The sequence below is a fragment of the Saccostrea echinata genome, unplaced genomic scaffold (assembly GCF_033153115.1).
Source record: "Saccostrea echinata isolate AGI-Se365-2 ecotype Australia unplaced genomic scaffold, CSIRO_AGI_Sech_v1 ptg000009l, whole genome shotgun sequence".
Lineage (NCBI taxonomy): Eukaryota > Metazoa > Mollusca > Bivalvia > Ostreida > Ostreidae > Saccostrea > Saccostrea echinata.
In genome coordinates this window covers 7952934-7973870 of record NW_026889758.1, presented here as the reverse complement: position 1 = coordinate 7973870, position 20937 = coordinate 7952934, and the positions used below count along the sequence as shown (strand labels likewise).

At 32.2% G+C, this 20937-nt stretch overlaps 1 protein-coding gene across 1 annotated transcript in view; it reads left to right on the top strand.

The window, feature by feature from the left end:
- LOC133181520 (neuropilin-1a-like) overlaps nt 1-7174 on the top strand; it is a 45088-nt gene extending 37914 nt beyond the window's left edge. The window contains exons 4-5 of the mRNA XM_061316008.1: nt 6340-6478; nt 6696-7174. Of these exons, the coding sequence (XP_061171992.1) occupies nt 6340-6478; nt 6696-7174 (618 nt within the window). The remainder of the gene's footprint in view (nt 1-6339; nt 6479-6695) is intronic.
- Nucleotides 7175-20937: the final 13763 nt, after the last annotated feature.

The window sequence follows — 20937 nt, the reverse complement described above, 5'->3', positions numbered from 1 at the left end:
TCTCAAGAACAGCAAAAGCATGATCAGTCATATTGATATGGGAGCATCCTCCTAGTGTAAGTTCTAATTTGTTCAAATCATAAACAACATAGGTACATGTAGGAGTGGGCCACAATGGATGATCAAATATAATATAGGAATATTTAGGGGATATTCAGCTGATTTAGAAGAGTGGAGCCATAGTGAATCTCTGAACGTCGTAGACATGGGCCTCTTTTTATCTAATAATTATGACGTAATGAGGAGAACGTGATATACAACTCATACTGCATTACTCCAAGGTAAAAATAGCTTAAGAAAGACCCTGGATACCGTGTGTTTGAATGAAAAAAAGCAAAAAAAAATCTGTAATATTTACAAGAATATCAGGACGGTATGACCTGAAAATTTTCACTCATGTATATTATTTCACGGGGCGCTAAAGAATATTCAAAACTGCAAAATATTTCATTGAATGAAAACTCAAATTCGAGTACTTTCCTGTCCAGCCATCGAAAAATCAATGAATAGCTATGCTTAAACAGGTGTTAATGATAATACTTTTCATTATTGTATGCTGAATCACTTGTCAAAAACTGATTCTTTGCTTTAAGTTACTGTAAATATGTACTTATACGCTAGTCAAAAACTGACCGTTTGTTTTTGTTATGGCATGCTGATACGCTAGTCAGAAACTGATTATTAGTTTGCTGTTGTTTTGCTATTGCATCCTGATACGCTAATCAAAAACTATCCCTTTGCTTTATTTTATCTAAAGCTGAGACGCTAGTCTAGTCGAAATCTGACCCATTTTTAAGTTCTCAAAAGCTGATACACTTAGTCAAAAACAAACCTTTGTTATGTTTTATGCTATTGTAAACTTGTCAAAAACTATATATTAAACTTTTCCGTAAAATTTTTCCCAGGTATCTAAATAGCTGACAAAGCAGGTAACAACATTTTCTTTGTTTGTAAGGCTCATTAATTTGATTGTTTTTTAGAGGAACTGGGATTTAATTCTACAAGTGGTAATCCAACTTATGCCCATAGCTCCCTTTCTAAGGAATACTCTTTAGCGCTCCATGAAATAATATCATAAACCATAGGTCAATTTTGAATATTCTTAATATTCCCAACTACCAAACTGAACTTGAATTACCATATTTGTATTGGAAACAAACAAGTATACATAACGGGTTCCAGTAAATGTTCTAACAAGCCTCTTTCTTTACTCCTCACTGAAATATTAACAGCAGTGAAGGAGAAACTTCAGGAGTACTATGCAACAATATATTCAATAAGTGGTGAAAATCAGATGTGGATACTTAGAAATTCCAAGAATTTTTGGAAAATTTGAAATCACAAAATTTTACCAAAATCCATAATATAAAAACTTACGACTTTAAAACTCTTTATGCAACCATTTCCCTCGATAAATTAAAGTCCAGGTTTTTGACATCACTGACAGCTGCTTTTTTCAATAAAAAAGGAACTCTTTTTACTTAAATGCTTTATTCTTAAATACTTTAACTTCTACTTAAATTTACTTACTTTGTCATTGCTCATTTACAAAATTATTTTGTTAAAAACACTCTGATTGTATACACAAGTACTCTGAAATTGATATTAAAAAGATGCTTGAGTTTCTGATTGACAATATCTATGTGGTTTTTGGAGACCAGGTCTTCCAACAATCTGTTGGTATTCCCATTGGAACCAATTGCGCCCCGTTCTTAGCAGACTTATTTTTGTACTCATATGACAGGCATGGGCACGATTACTTGAAAATGTAATCGATTAATAATCGATTACTAAGAGAAATATTGTCGATTATTAATCGATTCCAGTCATTTTTGTCCTGTAATCGATTATTTAGGAAGATATAATCGATTAATAATCGATTACTTCCAAGTATTTTTTCTTCAGATATCAAAGCAGAAAAATATTTAAATGGAACATGGTAATATTAATGATATCCACCGAAGTTTGAATTCATTCATTGATTGTGTTCAGTTTCAGTGCAGATTCTGTTAACTAAAGGTTTCTCTGGTTTAATTTCATACTTTTGATCTAAAATGCTCTCAGAATGTTTAAATGAGGGATTCTCTACAATGAAGAGTGGAGACATTGTTCCTACAATAAAGTACTCCAATTCAAGGAATATTTCCTGTCGACTTTGGATATGAACTTCCATATTCATTGACTTTTGTTGCAGAAATTATTTAATATTTTGTTGCTCTTTAAAAGTATTTGAATTGCTGCATATTGGCAGTGCACATAATACATTTCTCTGCTTTCTTTAGAAAAAATAAATTAGAACTCTTAGTAATAAACATTTGAATTAAATGTGCCTTTAATTAAGTAGAACTAATAGCGCCAATTACCAGGTTCTGTGTTGAAACAAGTGTTTTGAGTGCTATTAATTGTTCTAATAATATTGCTTATCTTCAACATGTTAAATGGAGCTATCAATTATATGAGTTGAACACTAGCTAGTTCACAGTTCTCACCTTATTACAGTGTATCTGCAGTCAGAGATGTCTTGATTAGCCAAGATAAACATTACACTTAAACCCCTCTTTCTCTTTTAAAATAAAGACATAACTTCTCACTGACAAAACAAATAAACTTAAAGTTATGAATGAAAACATGTAAATGATTTGTAAATGTTGAAGTTAGTAAAAAATAACTTTGAAGTTGCTTGAACATTACCAGAAATGAATTTCCATCGTATTTTTCCAAGTAGTATACCACATAATAAAAGTTGTTTTATGTTGTTTGTTGCTGTTTAACGTCCCTCTCGAGATTTTTTCACTCATATGGAGACGCCACCACTTGCCGGTGGAGAGCTGAAAATTTTTGACCTATACTCTGCCATTTGAGCAGTGAGGGATCTTTTTCGTGCCAGCACCTACTGCGACACGGGAACTCGGTTTATACGGTCTGATCCGAATGACCGGTCTCCACGTCTCACAGTGAGATTCGAACCCGCGACGTAAGGATCAAGTGATACTCCGCGACTCTAGAGCAGACACTCTAACCATTGCGCCACGCGGGCATAAAAGTTTTGATATCAGGCATATCACTGGGTGGTTTGTTCTTGATATTTATGAGCGACTATAACTGGACATAATTGTTCAAAATAACATTTATGTATAAAGTAATCGGAAAAGTAATTATAATTACACTGAAAAAATTAGTTGTAATCGATTACATTACGAAAATCTCTTCGATTATAGATTACTGTCATTTACTTTAAAATAAGTAATCATTACAATCGATTACGATTACTCGATTACGATTTCCCCATACCTGTCCTATGAAGCGAGTTTATTCATAATCTTCTACATTAGAAAAAGAAATCGCTTGCTGTTGCCTTCTACTCGACATTTAGATATATCGACGACGTATTGTCGATTAACAATAGTTATTTCCATTCATACGTCGACAAGATATATCCCAGTGATCTTGAAATTAAAGATACCACAGAGTCTGACACATCTGTTTCATATTTGGATATTTTACTAGAAAAAGACGTTAATGGTAATCTTACAACAAAGCTTTATGAAAAAAGTCAACTTCCCTTACTTATGCAGCAATATACTTTCATCACCTGCATATGGAGTGAATATCCCTCAGTTGATTCGATACTTAAGACCATGCTCTACGCATAAACAATTTCTAAAACGAGGTAAGTTACTGACAAACAAGTTGATTAAACAAGAACATCTCGTTTAAAGTCATCATTTCGTAGGTTCTATGGTCGATGCAATGACCTAGTCAGCAAATACAATCTATCATTTAGTCTTATGCTGACTGATGTTTTTCATACTAATTGTTAGGCCATTATTTACACACTGAATTGTCTACGGATTTTCCCGTTATTTCCCGATCACGACAAGGAGCGCACGGCGGGTGTGACCGGTCGGCAGGGGATGCTCACTCCTGATCTTACCTTTGATGTTTTTAGAGGTCCGTGTTTGCTCTGCTACCGATTTGTATTGTTTTAAAGGACTTTGGGCTTGAATACTGTTCTTTATCTCCATATTATGTTAAAGTTCATGTCAGTGATCGGCTTAAGGGTGCAGATAAAGTTGTTTGATGATTATTTGATATGATAATTCGATATCTAATTATAAGTTCGTGTTAGTTTACAATTAAACTCACTTCATAGATTTTTACAAAGTACATGTAATACCATGCAAATATAAAGCATATAAACTTCAAATAATTTATTACATATTTGTCATTAAAATACAATTTAGCAATGCATAAAAGGTAGGATGTATTAACAAATAAAATAATTTATTCATATCCTATGAAAGATTTTCTTTCTCTCTATTGGTAATAGCACCATTTCTGTACAACAGGGAAAGAGCTTTTGTATATTTCTACTTACAAAACAGCCCAGAAATGATTTATTGAGAAGAGCTAAAAACAATACGATTTTAAATGAGGTCAAAATGCAGGAGCATTTTGAACTGAATACCACAAAGTTTAATGATTAAAAAGCAAATCTTTCAATATTTGAAATAATCTTTGTTAAATCTTCAAAGTAGGAGAAGATTGATCGTATTCTAACCAGTAGAATGAAAGAGAATCGCAGAATAAGGCCCAGTTTAATGGAATCTACTTTATTTGTAACTAAGGTTGGCACCTCATATTTGTTCACATTAATTAAAAGACCTTAATTCTACCACTGATTAAATTCAGAACTCTTAAAATACCATTTGGACATATGTTTACTACATTTCTATTGAAATGACTTATTTTTAGCCATTCTATAGTTATGTATTATGACATTATTCCCATATCCTCAAAATTTCTTCCAAAATTGGATTTTTTAAAATGTTTTTTTTTAATATTTCCAATACAGTAATCGATCCATAAATACAAGTAAATAATGATAGAATTAGTTTACTGCAGTTTGTAAAATATCTATTTGGAAGGAGAGGGTGCATTTTTCGATTTCTTTCTAAAGTAGCCAACAGATTTTTGTTTTTGTAAAATTCACCATTGTAATTTCACGATGCTTAATTTCTAATACTTGGAGTTCCAGATGGAAGAAAGCATCTCTAAATAATTTAAATATATGTTGACGATCAATCAATTGGTTTATATGAACAGCACCATTTTATGCATAATTTAAACATACCCGGTAGCTCTTTATTAAACATTACTTCCTCGCGGATCTAGGAATTTTTCCAGGGGGATGGAGGTTCCAAACAAATTACGAATATCTCTTACAAATAGTTTGATAAGCAATTAAAAAATCAAAAAAGGGTAAACCTAATACAGATTTACTGGGGGAGGAAGTGTCTTTCTAAGAAGTCACTTTCTAAGTCAATTTTTTGATGACAATTATTTTTTCTCAAAATCTTTAAAGCAATATGAGCTGCATTTTTGAGAATTTTATTTTGCTGTTAAAATGTGTTATTATGATAAATTTGTATGTAATTTAAACCTTTTTTATCATTTAGACAGAAATTAAATATCAAATTGTTTCAGAATAAAGGATTCTGTACAATAAAATATATAGTATTATATAAGAAATCAATATTGTACAGGACGACAATAATGTAATTTTACTTCAATCAAAGCTTATAAATAGTTCTTCCATCGCAAATATGAACAACAGAAGTTATAAACGTTCTTTTTTTCTGTCATTGAAATAGTTAACTACAATTTTGCAACAAACATTTCTGACATCAAAGTTGTAGAGCATTGCTTTAAATAGGATAGTAATATATATCAATGACCAATAAAAACAATTACAACCATCAAACTGCCTTTAGTCTAAAGAAATATATATAGAACAATTATTGACTCTCAAGCTTATAAATGTTTAAACAATAAAAATGTGCCTGCTTTGAGAGTAAAAAGTGCACGAAATCATTAAATTTTTTTTTACCCCGAAATATAAAAGAAGGAGCAATTTTCATTGAAGATAACTGATGTCCCTTTCATATACATTATTGTCCTTACCATTTCATGAGGGGGCTGTGTTTCTTGGAGAATCCAAGATCATTTTTGTGATTTCAAACAGATATTTGATAACTCTGAAAACCCTCAGGGATGGGGGGTGGATGGATCTCCCCTTGATCCCCTATATCTGGAAAAAACTTACAGAGTAGAGAGAGTTTTTATAATGAAGGGCGATAAAAATTTACTCTAAGGGAAAGATGTAATATTTTTTCTGAAAAGGAAGAAAAAAAATGAATATCTTCGTAACGAATGTAATTTTCTTCAGATTTGATGCACACAGCACATAAAATATTTCTTTGGTGTGATTTTCATTACTACTGATTAGATACTATAGAACTTTAACAGCAGAATTGACAGTTTTAATGTTTTTTATAGGAATTTAATGCAAATACTGACTCAACAAGTTTGGTAAGGAATAACCTTCCATTCCAAGTAATATCTCGCTATCTACGAATCTACCCCACGGACTGTCATGACTACTGCAGTCTACGGTTTGATGTCGTTGGCTGTGAAGGTAAACATTGGTTTATGAAATTAAATTAATACCATTTCATACATGGTATAGAATTAATAATGAGAGGTTCTTCAATTGTGTGTGTTTTTTTAATTTATTTGTTTATTTGGGGGGGGGGGATGACGGGAGAGGAGGTTAGAACACATTACGGTAATAGTAGTGTAAGTCTAACTGATCCATAATTCTAATTACAAAGAGGTCATAATTTTAAATTCAGTGACGTCATTGTCCACAACGATGGCATCAACGACCATAAGTAGAACTACAGCAGGAGTGAAAACAACAATCGAACCATCAACAACTACGTCGACCGATGCTATGGCCACCACCTCGACAGCTAAAGGGACGACATCGACACAAATGCCTACAACGACATCGGTACATATTTCTGCAACGACAGCTTCAAGTACAATCGTGTCGACATCTCCCTGTCCGTGTACATGTGTCAAACAACATAACTCTACCTTAACAGAAAAAGAACTCCGCGCCAGATTAGCTGGTATCGTGCAGAATTTGACAATTTCTAAGAAAACAACATCTATCTACAAGAGAAGTAAAATTTCTGCGCAGGATAACAGACCGCAAGTAATGTATGTAGGATCTATAGGAATAGCTATTTTGATTATAGTTAGTAGTTTAATTGTTCTACCGGACTTGTTCAAATTATTTCAATTTTTTCTATGCTACACACAGTAACAATAATTTGCTTTCAAGTAAATCTACGTACTACACTTTGGCACTCTCTTCCATCAGCTCATACATGTATATTCACCTTTTTTCAGCTCTTCAGAGTTTTTTTTTTAATTTAAATATGTCGGATTTCCAACGTTTCGGCATGGGCATCACTGAAGAGACATAATTGTCGAAATGCGCATCTGGTGCATCAGAATTGGTACCGTATATGATTTACATTCACCTCTGCCGTTGGCTTGCGTACTAGTATATCACAGTGATTAGCACGATAATTAGTGCATTTTTGCATTTCATATAATTAAATGCTTGGTTTATTTTATTTCTTTTAAGGTACATATTTTAATTACTAAGTAGATCTAGTCTAAAAACTACAAGTTTTATTTCAAATTATTCTTGAATAACATGTCTTTTTTACTTTATGCAAAAAACCTTGACGCGAGTCAAAATGCAGCACAGGCACCTGCAGTGTGGATCGATACCCACCCTACCTACTTTAATTAAGAAAAATAATAAGAGCATATTATCTCTCAAAACTTTGAGATTTCCCAGTTAATCACATCCATATTTCGTTCTTTGAAATGTATTGAGATAACGAACAGTATTCAAGCTCAAAATCCCATTACACAATACAAATTTTGGAGCATAGCAATCAGGGACCTCTAAAACATCAGAGGTGGGATCAGGTGCCATAGAGGAGTGAGCATCCCATGCCGACTGGTCACACCCGCCGTGTGCTCCTTGTCATGATCGGGAAATAACGGAAAAATCCATCGACAATTCAGTGCGTAAGTAATGGCCTAACAATAAGTATGAAAAACGTCAGTCAACATTTGACTTAATGATAAATCGTATTTGCTGACAAGGTCATTGTATCGACCATAGAACTTACATGTACGAAATGACGACTTTAAACGAGACTGCTGTTATTTTTTGTTTCATCAACTTGGTTGTCAATAACTTACCTCGTTTTAGAAATTGTTCATAAGCATGCTCTTGCGTATCGAATCAACTGAGAGATATGCAAACAGGCTGTTCTTTTTTCTAAGTTTAGACATTGGTCATGAATACAAAAGGTAAGAAACAAAATTTATAACCAAACCGGGGGTTCCCTGCTTCGTTACATATCTCTAAGGTAATGAAAGTGTTACCTATTAAATTTTTGCAAGTACTCCGTCAGGGAGATGTTTTCTACTAGCGTCTTTAACTTAAACCCCATTCTTAGTGTTTTATATACCGTAATCAGACTATTTAAAACATGATTGTGACGTAAACCTTGTTTGTGTTGTCCATTCTATAGCTTAACGTTTAGCTAACTTCTCAAACAGTCCATTAAGTTACCTGTAAGTGTCCATTCTTTTTTAAAAACTGTCCATTCTTTTAAGAATGGACAGTTTTTTTTTTTCCAAAAGAGTGAACATTTAAAACAAACAGAATGGAGAGTTACAGGTAAACTTTGGAATGTGCTCAAGAGGGAAACAAAAACAAATACATTAAATATTCTTTAATTTACATGTAATTATAAATAACAAAAAGAACGCGGGGATCTAATTTAATCAAGAACACAATGTCTGCATAGCATCCAATCGATTTTACTCTTTTAAATCCATGAATAATGCACATTATTTCAATGCTCAAAATTTAATTTTCACAAAACTTGAATTCAAATGACACAATTTCACATTTAATTAAAATTTCGGAAAAATCATTCTTTCGAGGATAATTCATTTTCAGATAGAAGTACGTCTAATATTAAATCCTCCACCCAGAAAACAGTTCGCACCATGAACACTACACTGCTGCAGGTAATGAAAAATAGTAGGTAGAAAATATATAAAAATGAAACATTTCCAGATTTGTTTTGAAAAACATTTTCAGGTCGAAGATTGGCTCATGGCTAATCCAACACTTAGAACACAATTTGCATCTCACCATTACACTGCTGCAGTTAATATATCCTCAAAAATAGAATTCAAATAAAACATTTCCAGGTTTGATTCGAATTTGATCACCTGTATGTGTCGTCGAAGTTCATTTTTGGGTCAAAATTTGGCTAATATTTTTTTACTCTTACTTTTCTGTGTCCAGATCCCTAATTTTGTGCATATTTTGGTTTATTAGATTTTGATTCTGTCACATACTCTCTCCATCACGTATGCCTTTACAACGCAAACTGTAAACTGATTTTGAAGCATCGCATACTTGTATAAATACTAGTATCCCACAAAATCCACCTGTAACTGTCCATTCTTTAGACAAAGATATTTTGTTATTTTCATCTGGAAACACAATGGCTATATTCAAAAAATTGCTCTGCATCCCTAGCTTATACCTGTGACTGTCCATTCCGTAAACAATCAACATGTCATTGTATGTATGCTACCTGTCATATCTCATACCAATTTCGTACATTTTTTATTTAATTTTCAGAACAAAGGAAATCATGTTTTAAGTAGGAGAAAGGCCCCAAACTGTCCATTCTGTGAGAGAAAGAACTAATCGGATCTACGGCCCTCGATTAGTTCTTTCTCTCACAGAATGGACAGTGTTCGGCCTTTCTCCTTTACTTATTAATCGGGTGCAAAATATTTTCTCTATTGTCAGCGAGGAAGGAAGTTTTGGTGTTATCGCTTCGTTTCGCTTTATCTGATTGGTTGATTTCAAGTGATATCTATACTACTATATTAAAATAATAGACTCGGATTTTTGGCCTTTAATACCGATAAATCGGAAGAGTACTGTCTTTTGTTATATATATTTTAAACATAATTGGTACTTGAAGATTACCAATTTGTTTTTATTTTTTTTCTCAATTAGCCTTCGCTAATTAATAATCATCGAAAATTCCACAAAAAATTCCGGAAATCATCTGGATTTTTTGGATTTTACAATCTTGCGCGTGCGCATTACATTCACGGTAAATTACGGTGTTCAAATCAGAGAAGACAAAAGAAGTACTAAGTAGATAATTATATATTTGTTATTTTATAATTTCTCTAATAAGAAATAAGAAATCATAAATATATATGAACAGAATATATAGCAAATTTCCAATGAAAATTTACACGTATTTGTATTATCTTTCTGAGTTTATCCATACAAGTGTGATATTGTGGCCACGTGGGTAATCATTCGCCATCTCGGAGACACATTTATTATGTTATTTATGTCTCTGGCCATCTCAACGGGGGCAAAAAGCTCATGATCGTAGGAGCAATATTAATGTAACTACCCGATTTTATTTTATCCTTCCTTTCTTTTATGCTTTTTTGAGGGGAAGGGGGGGGGGTTACAACTCCAGCTAGAATCACATCTTAGTGAAGTAAGCATTCTTTTTCCGCCAAAAATTACAATAACATTATTTTCATTTCTTAACTTTGAAACAAATCGAAGTAATTAAATAACGTCAATATAACCCATATTTTCAATTTGAAATGTGTCTAAATGATTGCAACTTGAATTTGTTCGCCATGTTTACTATTACCTTCACTGCTGAAATTTATAACGCGGTAAATATGAAACATAAACTAAGGGCAAAGAAGTATTTGATTCCATGCAAAAAATTCACATTATATTTCTTAGAAGTGCAGTGAAATCAATAGCATTATTGTAGGTTTATAGCTTTGTTATGTAAATACATGTAATGACCTCTGACCCTGGTCTGTCAACAATACGGTGAACACCCCCTGCAATGCTTGCGCCGTGCATTTCCCACGTGAACCATCAAAGAAAGCATTTTAAATTTATTGTTTATATCTAAATTCACCTCTAAAAATTTCTTTAACTTTACAAAAATTGGGTGAAATACACTGTATGTAAATTATTGTTATTGATCTTCAGTACGTTATATAGAAGGGACAGCCTGTTCTTCTAAATATGTAAAGGTTGTCATGGTAACTACGCTTTATAGGTATCAGCAGTGCTGAACTCTTTGTTGTTGTCATATTTTCAAATGAATATCCATAATTTCTTTTATTAAATTTGTTTGGAAAGGTGAAATTTATGTAAGCTCCGGCGTGATTATAACTCATGACTTGATTTATAGCTAACTGATGGTCAAAGCCATTCTGCGCTACGCCGTTACGAAACAATTTTGCAAAAAAAAACAAAAAACAAAAAAAGCAAAACAACAAAAAAAAAAACAAAAAAAAAAAAAAACAAACAAAAAAAAAAACCAGAATTATATTCAAATTCATTGTTTATCTCAAAAGTAACTTACAATATCAATGTGTCGATGTATCTATTTTGTAAATGTCCGATATGCACATGGATGCATTCATAACAATGTCAACCCGTGCACGCACGGGTCAAAGTCTAGTAGTTTATTAAATTATTGACTTATCAGATAAAGCCAAAGAGATCGGCAAACACTAAAACGTCCTTTATCGCTATCAATGGAGAAAATTTTTATGATCGTCCGACAGCAGATATCACGAAGCAGGGAATCCCCGCTTTGTTTATAATTTTTGTTCCTTGCCTTGTGTGTTTTTATTCTTTAAACGGAAGAAAAAGTACAATCAGTTTGCACAGAAAGAAATATGGATGTGATTGACGGGAAAATCTATTATTTTTAAGAATTTGCAGGATCCTACTTTTTTCATGAAAAGAAGAGGCATCTACACTTCAGGTGCCTGTGCTTTGCAGAAGTGTCCGAAAGAGGAACGAACGACAACTCTGCATAGGAGATTCATACTTTTGGAGAAATAACAAAAGAATTTTGTACGTTACGTTTATTATGAAGGATAAATAACACGAACATTTTTTTTCAAATATTAAATATCTTTGCTTAAATAAGTACTTCTCTCACAAAAGAAGTGATACCTGTTTAGTCAAACTACCTCTTTTGTTTGGATAAACCACATGATTTGAGGAAAAGTGGGAAAGTGTAACATTTTAGCTCAATATTATTAAAAAGCTTTAGAAAACTATTAACTTTTGTTACTGAAAATTTCATGAAATATTTTCAAGAGTATATGTTTACATTGTACACGATAAAAATTTCCTGATTAGATTTCAATTGAAGGAAATATTGAAAAAAATAGAGATGTAACTATTCTGTGTTAGAGATAAGAAAATTTGTTAGTGGTATTTATCTTTAAATACAAGCAACATTCCATGTTTGAATGTTCCTTGTACAGCTGTATGTGCCAGAAGGGCATTCTTAGTGAATTGAGATCTGCAGAACTATGAAGATCAATGTTGATTAACATTTTGAATGAACTCTAAAACAAAGTAATATTGTCGAAGTTTATTTTAAATGAATTTAGAATTCAAAAACTTTATCAATATATTTGTATTTATCATTTACATGTATTTATAGAAACTTTTTTAAATATTATATTGATTTTCTGCTGACTGAACATATTTCTTTATGATTATTATATGTATATAGTGTAACTGTATTTAATAATTGATTAAGGAAATGAAATTTACTCTACATCTGCTTGCATTATTCCTGACAAAAGTATGTATTTGTACACATGTATATCCAAGGGTGGCCCATTGGTTCAACTGTAAACCAATATACGGCACATTTCGTTTCTTATTGCAATTGCCACTATGATAAACTACGTCAATTTTAAACGCATACAGAATGTAAAGACTCAGATCTATCAATAGACTTGTATTTACACTGTACCATCATAGGAACTTTCTTGTAAGGCCACCTTTAAAAAAATTAATTGGTTGCTTTCTCCCGACCGACTTTTATGGAAAATAGATTTTAAAACTTTAACATTGAAATTGAAATTTTCTGAGAAAAATTATTTTTCTCACCTACCTACTGACCCAATTTTTTTCAACTTGATTCGGGAGAGGGCAAACAAACATTATTTTAAACTTTGCCTAATGCACTTTAACTATATTGATCTTAACATGCTGAAAAATTATAGTTATTAATACGAATATGTATCATGAACGTAAAAACTATATCATTGGGGAATGAAAAATCACTATTCATTTTCTTATATATTCCGTGACAAAAGCATGTATTAATTTTCAACACTTGTTTATGATGTATTTGATATATAAGTATGTTACTTTAATAAAAAAAAAAAAAGAGACATTTAAATGTCTTAGCTGATAGATAACTACAATGTTTACTGAAGTGTAAACAATTCATGTAAAAAAATTAAAATCGTGTCAATACGTGTCAATACTTTTTTGGTTGGAAAAATTTCTATTTTTTTCTTTGTGTTTGTGTTCTTTATGTTTGTACTAATTAAAACTCAGAAAAGAGTAACATCGTGTGCGGCGTTTGACCCTAGAAGAGCGTGCTAAAGCAATCAAATGGTGTCTGCATGGGGTTCCTTTGGAGAAATTAAAACAATTAAAAGATTATTCATTCATCTACTGAAAAATTGTTGCAAATAGATTAACAAACTTAAAAATCTTTACTATAGATAGCCACGACATTAAGTTAGCACCACACGATAATTTCAAGATTATTCCACAAAATCTGGGCAACCGGAAGTTGGGCGGATTGGGTATGGACACCAAGGTACTGGATGACTACTAGGCGATATGATAGTCAATTGCTGAATATTAGCTTGCTTTTTAAGTGGGAGACTGCTCCCGTCGCAACCTCTCGGACTACCTATGGTAATCACCAACTTCATATCATGACAAAAACGGTTCGCAGTGCTCGTCGGGATATTGGTTTTCGGGCAAGAAGGTCATTTCAAGGTCTTGTCATGACACCAAGACATTTTTCTTCCGCTGTTTTGGAAAAGGTGGCATATTATATATACTAGTACCGATCAGGCAGATGTTCAATTCACAAATAAGAATAACAAATGGTGCGTTAGCAATTTTGTCTAGTGTATAAATCAAATGCCCTTCGTTGTTACTTACATTTTCAGTTTTAATTTTATATATTCTACACAGGTCGTCCCTCAAGGTAAATATCATCATGATATTGCATTCACGTCATAATACTATTTTATTCTCAACATGGGAACCCAGCCTTGATGACACCCAATTCCTTATGTAATTTGCATGAATTTGCATTTGATCAGATTCTAGTCCTCTGATAGTTTCTTTCGTCATCATGTGCAATAATATTCATACTTAAGATTTTTTATTATTTCATTGATTAACAATATAAAACAAAACGCACTGAAAAATAACTAACATGGTTGTTAAATGTCAGTTGACCTCGCCAAAGAAAGGAACAAGAGGCTTACAGGAACCCAAAATAATATCCATGTTGTAGAAAACATAAAACTTTTGTTCAGACTTAAAACCAAAATGTACAAAACTTTGTAAATTCAGAGGCACTATGATCAGATATTTACAGAACTTCTTAAATATATAGTTCTAGTCGACAAATTAAGCATATTACACTTTTCATTTATCTCATACAATTTTCAATTACTAACAAGCATTCTGAGAGTATTGCATTAGCAAACCCCAAACATTCTGATTATAGTCACCTACCGGCAAGTGTAATCTGGTTCCCGTTAAAAATTGAAAATGCCATAATTCCATAAAAAAATCATTGAAGCGGAATGAAATGAAAACTTGATCTGTAACTCATCAAGATACACTCACATACTAAAAACCAACTCAATATCTGCAAGCGTTTAGAAAAAAGTGCGGAAAACCCTGAAAATTTTGAAAGGTCGTAATTCCATCAAAAATCATTGAAGCGGAAGGAAATGCAAACTTGATCTGTAGCTCATCAAGATACACTCCCATACCAAAAACCAGCTCAATATCTACAAGAGTTTAGAAAAAAGTGCGGAAAACTAAGTGGGACAGACTGACAGACAGACAGACAGAGGGACAGACAGACGGACAGCTAGGCAGACAGACGGACGGACAGACTCAGAGGAAACCTATAGTCCCCTCCGGTTTCACCGGTAGGGGACTAATAAATAGGTGAGGTCTACTCTAATGCAATATATGGAGATAATGAACTATATTCAAGCTCAAACATCCATTTAAACAATACAAATCAGGAGCAGAGAAAAAACGAAATCTCTAAAACATTAGAAGTGGGATCAGGTGCCATAAAGAGTGAACACCCCCTGCCGACCGGTCACGACAGCCGTGTGCTATTTGTCATGATCGGGAAAACGGTAAACGTTGTGTAAATAATGACATAACAATGAGTATTAATAATGTCAGTCAGCATTTTACTTAATGATAGATTGTATTTGCTGACAAAGTCATTGTATCGACCATAGAACTTGCGAAATGATGACTTTAAACGAGACTGTAGATATTCTTGTTTCATCAACTTGTTTGTCAATTATTTGCGTCGTTTTTGAAATTGTTCGTACATAAAGCATGCTCTTGTGGAAGTTGTCGAATCAACTGAGAGACAAAAACACCATATGTAGATGACAAGGGTAAATTGCTACAAAATTAAGGGAAGTTGACGATTAAAAAGTTGATCTCATCACGTTTATTATAAAGTTTTGTTGTTGGGTTACCGTTAACGTCTTCTTCTTGTAAAATATTCAGATTTGAAACAAATGTGTCAAACTCTGTGGTATCTTTAATTTCAAACTCACTTGGATATATCAAGTCAACATATAAATGGAAGTAACTATTGTTAATTATAAATATGTCGTCGATATATCTAAATGTCGAGTTGAAGGCCACAGCAATAAATTCAGCTTCGAGAGATTATTGGAAGACCTGGTCTCCAAAAACAACATAGACCTTGTAAATCAGAAACTCAAGCATCTTTTTAATGTCAACCTCAGAATATTTGTATGTATAATCAGAATGTTTGGGTTTTTTTTTTGTTTTTTGTTTTAATCAAAATATGACCAATGTACGGAAGCCCATTAGTGCCAACCTGTATATATAAAGGAAAAGCAATATATAAAAGCAAACCTCGATATATAAAGAAAATGCGAAATATATAAACAAAACCTGGATATATATAAAGGAAATGCGATATATATAAACAAAACCTGGATATATATAAAGGAAATGGGATATTTATAAACAAAACCTGGATATATATAAAGGAAATGCGATATTTATAAACAAAACCTCGATATATATTAAGAGAAATGCGATATATATAAAGAGAAAATTTTCCACTACGTGACATGTATCGCTCAGCTGTCCATCAAGATTATATACAGATTAACTCTTGACATGGGGAAATCAGTTTTACAGTACTCTTGTATTGCTTTCCCAGAATCAGCAGAATGGTGTTATTTAATAGTGTTTGTTTATTTATACATGCGTATATCGATGAACTGTAATTGTAGAATTACTTAATATAATGCATTTAATTGAGTAGATGAGCATTTAATTACATATTCATGAAATAAGTATGATTATCGTATTTTCGGTGTATTTATTGGCTTTACATGTATTTTGATCAACTTCCTTTTTACAACTACCTTGTTTACTGTTTTACAAAAATTTAGCCGTTGGATCCAAAATGTGGTTTCACAACCGAGAATTTATGAAAATAAAGTTCAACATGGAGTCTTAACAAGTTCAGTTATTTTTTTAATGCCAATTAATTTAAATTTATTATAAAAAATAATATACTAGTATATGCCCATTGATTGTAAAAAAGGAATCGAAATCGGAATGGGAGAGAGGGGGAAAATGAAGGTGCTCGTCCCCCCACGCCCTTCATCTGAATGCGAGGGAGGATCGGATTTTGAGAGAAGAAGGCGACAGTTACAACTGTAATAATTTAAGTTTAAGAAGTATTTTATTCACGATATACATAGAAGTATATACAATGAATATAGATTGAACAGCAGGCAAAAATGGCCTATATTAGTTCTCTCCATTAAAGATCAAGGTACAAATCATGAAATAATTTACAAAGACATGTATTTTAAACTATTTTTTAAGGAGGATACAACGTACAAAATACGTATAATAATTTAAGGGTCTTTGGTGTGAAAAAATATCATGTATTTGGGAATTAATAAAAGGAAACGAGTTAGTGCACACTTACATAATTATAGTGCGGATTACTGTTCCACGTTGTTAATATTACTAAACATGTAAATAGAATAATGGCGTTATAATTTAGTAACAAAATGTCAGAAACAACCCCTGTCAAAATCTTGTTATGTTATCAATTTTAAATTCTCCATGCAATCATATGCAAAACAAAGTAAAAAGTGAACATACTTATATTTACATCCACTGAATATTTTCTCCTTTATTTCTTAAGAAAACCATTGCCGTTTATCAGTTCATGAACAACACTAGGCATATCACCTGTACAGATTTCTTGAGCAATGGCTGTTCCAGTAATGAAACGTACTATGACGTACATATCAATAATACAATAATTAATCTTTTTAATCCGACTTTTAAATTATTAATTATACAGATATAAATGTAAACAATAATAAAAATGTCTTTCTTTGGTTGTTAGTACGGAAATAAACGTCGCAGCTATTGCAGAATAAAATTACATAACCCGCTTACGCGGGTTATGTTTTTTTTTCTGCAACAGCTGCGACATTAATTTCCGTACTAACATTTTATTGTTTAAATAAAACATGATATCACAGACGTGCATTTTTGCACTGAATTATATTTCAATTGAAATACCCCAAAGTTTTATTGCCATGAAATAAACATATCGAGCAAAAACGTTTTGATTTTATTCTGCCTCACACGTTTGAAATGTAAGAATAACAGCAGTCATATTTATAAACTTTAGTTTAAATCATCATATTAAGACACACAAAGAAAACGCACTACGTACACTGAAAACCATCCTGAAACTGAGCCACATCTACCGTTTTCACTCAAATAGTAGCTCAGGGAGCCGCTTATCAGATGTTGGCGAATCACTGGTGTAACGAAGGTCATTAAAGGTCAGGCGATGGAAATTTTTTCTTTATATATATTGCATTACCCTTTATATATACCGATGTTTTGTTTATATATTTCGCATTTTCTTTTTATATATCGAGGTTTTGTTTATATAAATCGCATTTCCTTTATATATTGAGGTTTGCTTTTATATATTGCTTTTCCTTTATATATACAAGTTGGCACTAATGGGCCTCCGTACCAATGACAGGGTAAGTATATTTACGAGTTCCATTTTTATTAAAAAAGCGCTGTCACTGATGTCAAAAAGTCTGAACTTTAATTTATAGGTGGGAATGGTTGTATAAAGTGTTGAAAAGCCGTACGTTTTTATGTTATTGATTTTGGTAAAATTTGTGTGATTTCAATTTTTCTACAAATATCAAGGTTATCATATATGAAGGCCATTACTCCCACATTTTGGATCCAACATATAAAAAATCTGGGTAAATGAATTGATGGACTTTATTTCTTACTAAGGTTATCGTTGTCCTGAATTTTTTCGTTGTAATAGTTAAAAAGTGATGAAAAAGAATCATCAGAATTCGATATTTAAGGGCATATCATTCCAACAAAATTGCACATATTATTAAAGTTACTGCATCGAAGGTAGCCAGATCTTGTGTCATTTTTGGTTATTTTCTTTGACTAGAATTGTCTATCTGCTTATAATTCTGAGTTACACACAAAAACACTAAATACCGTACTCTATGTTTTATTTATAAAAGCGGCCATTTTTTCATTGCATCAAAAAGTTAAGTAGGTCATTTGTAGAAAACATGCCCTTATTTTTCTTAAAATGTTTACGACGACTGAGAACACTAACGACCATGATTGAAGGCAAGTGATGGCAAAAACTCACTCAGCCCTCTTCACCAAGTGAGCTAACAAGAACGAGTTCATTCAACACTGTTCAATATCGGTCCTTCGGATAAGACCGTATAAACCGAGGTCCTGTGTCGCAGTGGGTGCTGGCACGAAAAAGATCCCTCACTGCTTAATGTCCCTGAGTGCCGAGTATAGGCCTACGCCGGCAAGTGGTGGCATCTCAATATGACTGAAAAATTCTCGAAAGAGAACAAACAAACAAAATCATTTAATACCGTATGTTTACACGGAGGGCGAGAGACTGACAAACGATATTGATTCATTATTGCATTTTCAATGACCATTTTACATTCTCATCAATGCTTAAACATTGATTTAATTAAATTTGAATAATTATGAAATTTAATTACAATTGTTCCATTAAATAATTTTACAGGATTGCTACGCAAAACAAACAACATTCTTCTCACTAACAAACAAAATTCCATTTGTATCCAGAGTGATTTATTACTTATTTCTGATTTACCCTTTTAAGCACCGACACTGTTTATTTTAATCTTATATTCAAAGCCTGGTTTCCACTTACTTTTACCCATTTCTTCATGTTCTCTAGTAGAGTATGTGTATTTTTGTTATCATGGATGAAAATTGATGTGACAAATACCTGTACTATGAATATTTGGAATTTACACACGTCAATCTGTTCTCTTTTCTGGGTGTTTCTAGGATTATGTGTACCTAAAAAAAGTAAGATAAATACACGTAATCAATACTGAAATTATACTTGCATAAATTTAAGTGCAACGGAGTATTTCTAATGTTTATAAAATTTAGTTGATAATGTACCATTAATGTAAAACCTTTTCCCTTTTGTAAACCAGAAAATATTAAGAGATAAAAGATAAATATTGTCTGTTAGCCTGATAATCAATTCCCCCTTTTTGATTAGATATTAATTAAAAAAGAAGATAAAAGAAAATTAAAAAAATAATAAAGAAATAAAATGATCTTAAAGCAAACTTGTCTGTAGTTATATTGTCATAAAAAGATAGGGCTGTGTTCTGATCCTCATGATTTTTGAAAATAACAAACAGTGATCTTAATCAAAGATCCAGATAAACAATACAGATCAATGAGTAGATCCCAAAGGACCTTTAAAAACAAAAGTGGGATCAGGTGTCATGAAGGATTAAGCAACCCCTGTGACGCTCTAAATCGGTCACACCCGCCGTGTGCTCCTCGTTTTGATCGTTTAAACGGAAAAATCCTTAGACAATTAAGTGTGAAAATAATAGCCTAACAATTTGTATGAAAGATGCTAGTCAACATTCCACCCAACGGCAGATTGTATTTGCAAACAACGTCATTGTATCATAGAATTTGCGATCTCCTAATATGAGGGTATATTAACCTTTATCAGGATAATTTCATATCTTTACTGGTATTTTTCATATGCAGATAAAGTCATCATTACATAGAAAAAGCTGCAATTCTATACCAATACACAATTTATGTTCTCATACACTAAATTGTATGCAATGAATCAGACGGTTTCGCTGCTTTTGTTCCGAATAGCACAGTTCATACGAATTTCGTTCGAGGGACAGTCCGGAAAAATCTATGCTAGTAATTGTTTTAATCGTTGTAGACTTTTGAACAGATTTCAACCAATCTCACTCATATATTACTAATTAACAAAACTGACTTTAAAGCCAAAGTACTAATTTGAACGAAGAAAAGAAAATTCTTTTGGTATACATCCCTTACAAAAATGTACTGTAAAAATAGTTTTACTTTGATTAATTTTTAAACTTTTTTTAGGGGGGGGGGGGGCTCAGAGCCTTAATATCACTTAAATTATATGTCAATCATGTAAACTATGTAAACTTGGGAAAAATATTTGAATATGCAAGTAATATTTCCTTTTAATATAAGAAAATTGCATTTAAGAATTGGATAAAATAAAATGTAACAATTTGAAATCCATACAAAAAATTTTAATTTACCAAAGTAAAAACTTAAAATTAATATAGAAAAAAAAATGTTGATACTGTAGTAAATTATAGATAACAATATATATTGAACTATAGTTTACTTCAGTACTTTATTGGTAGGGGTATGTC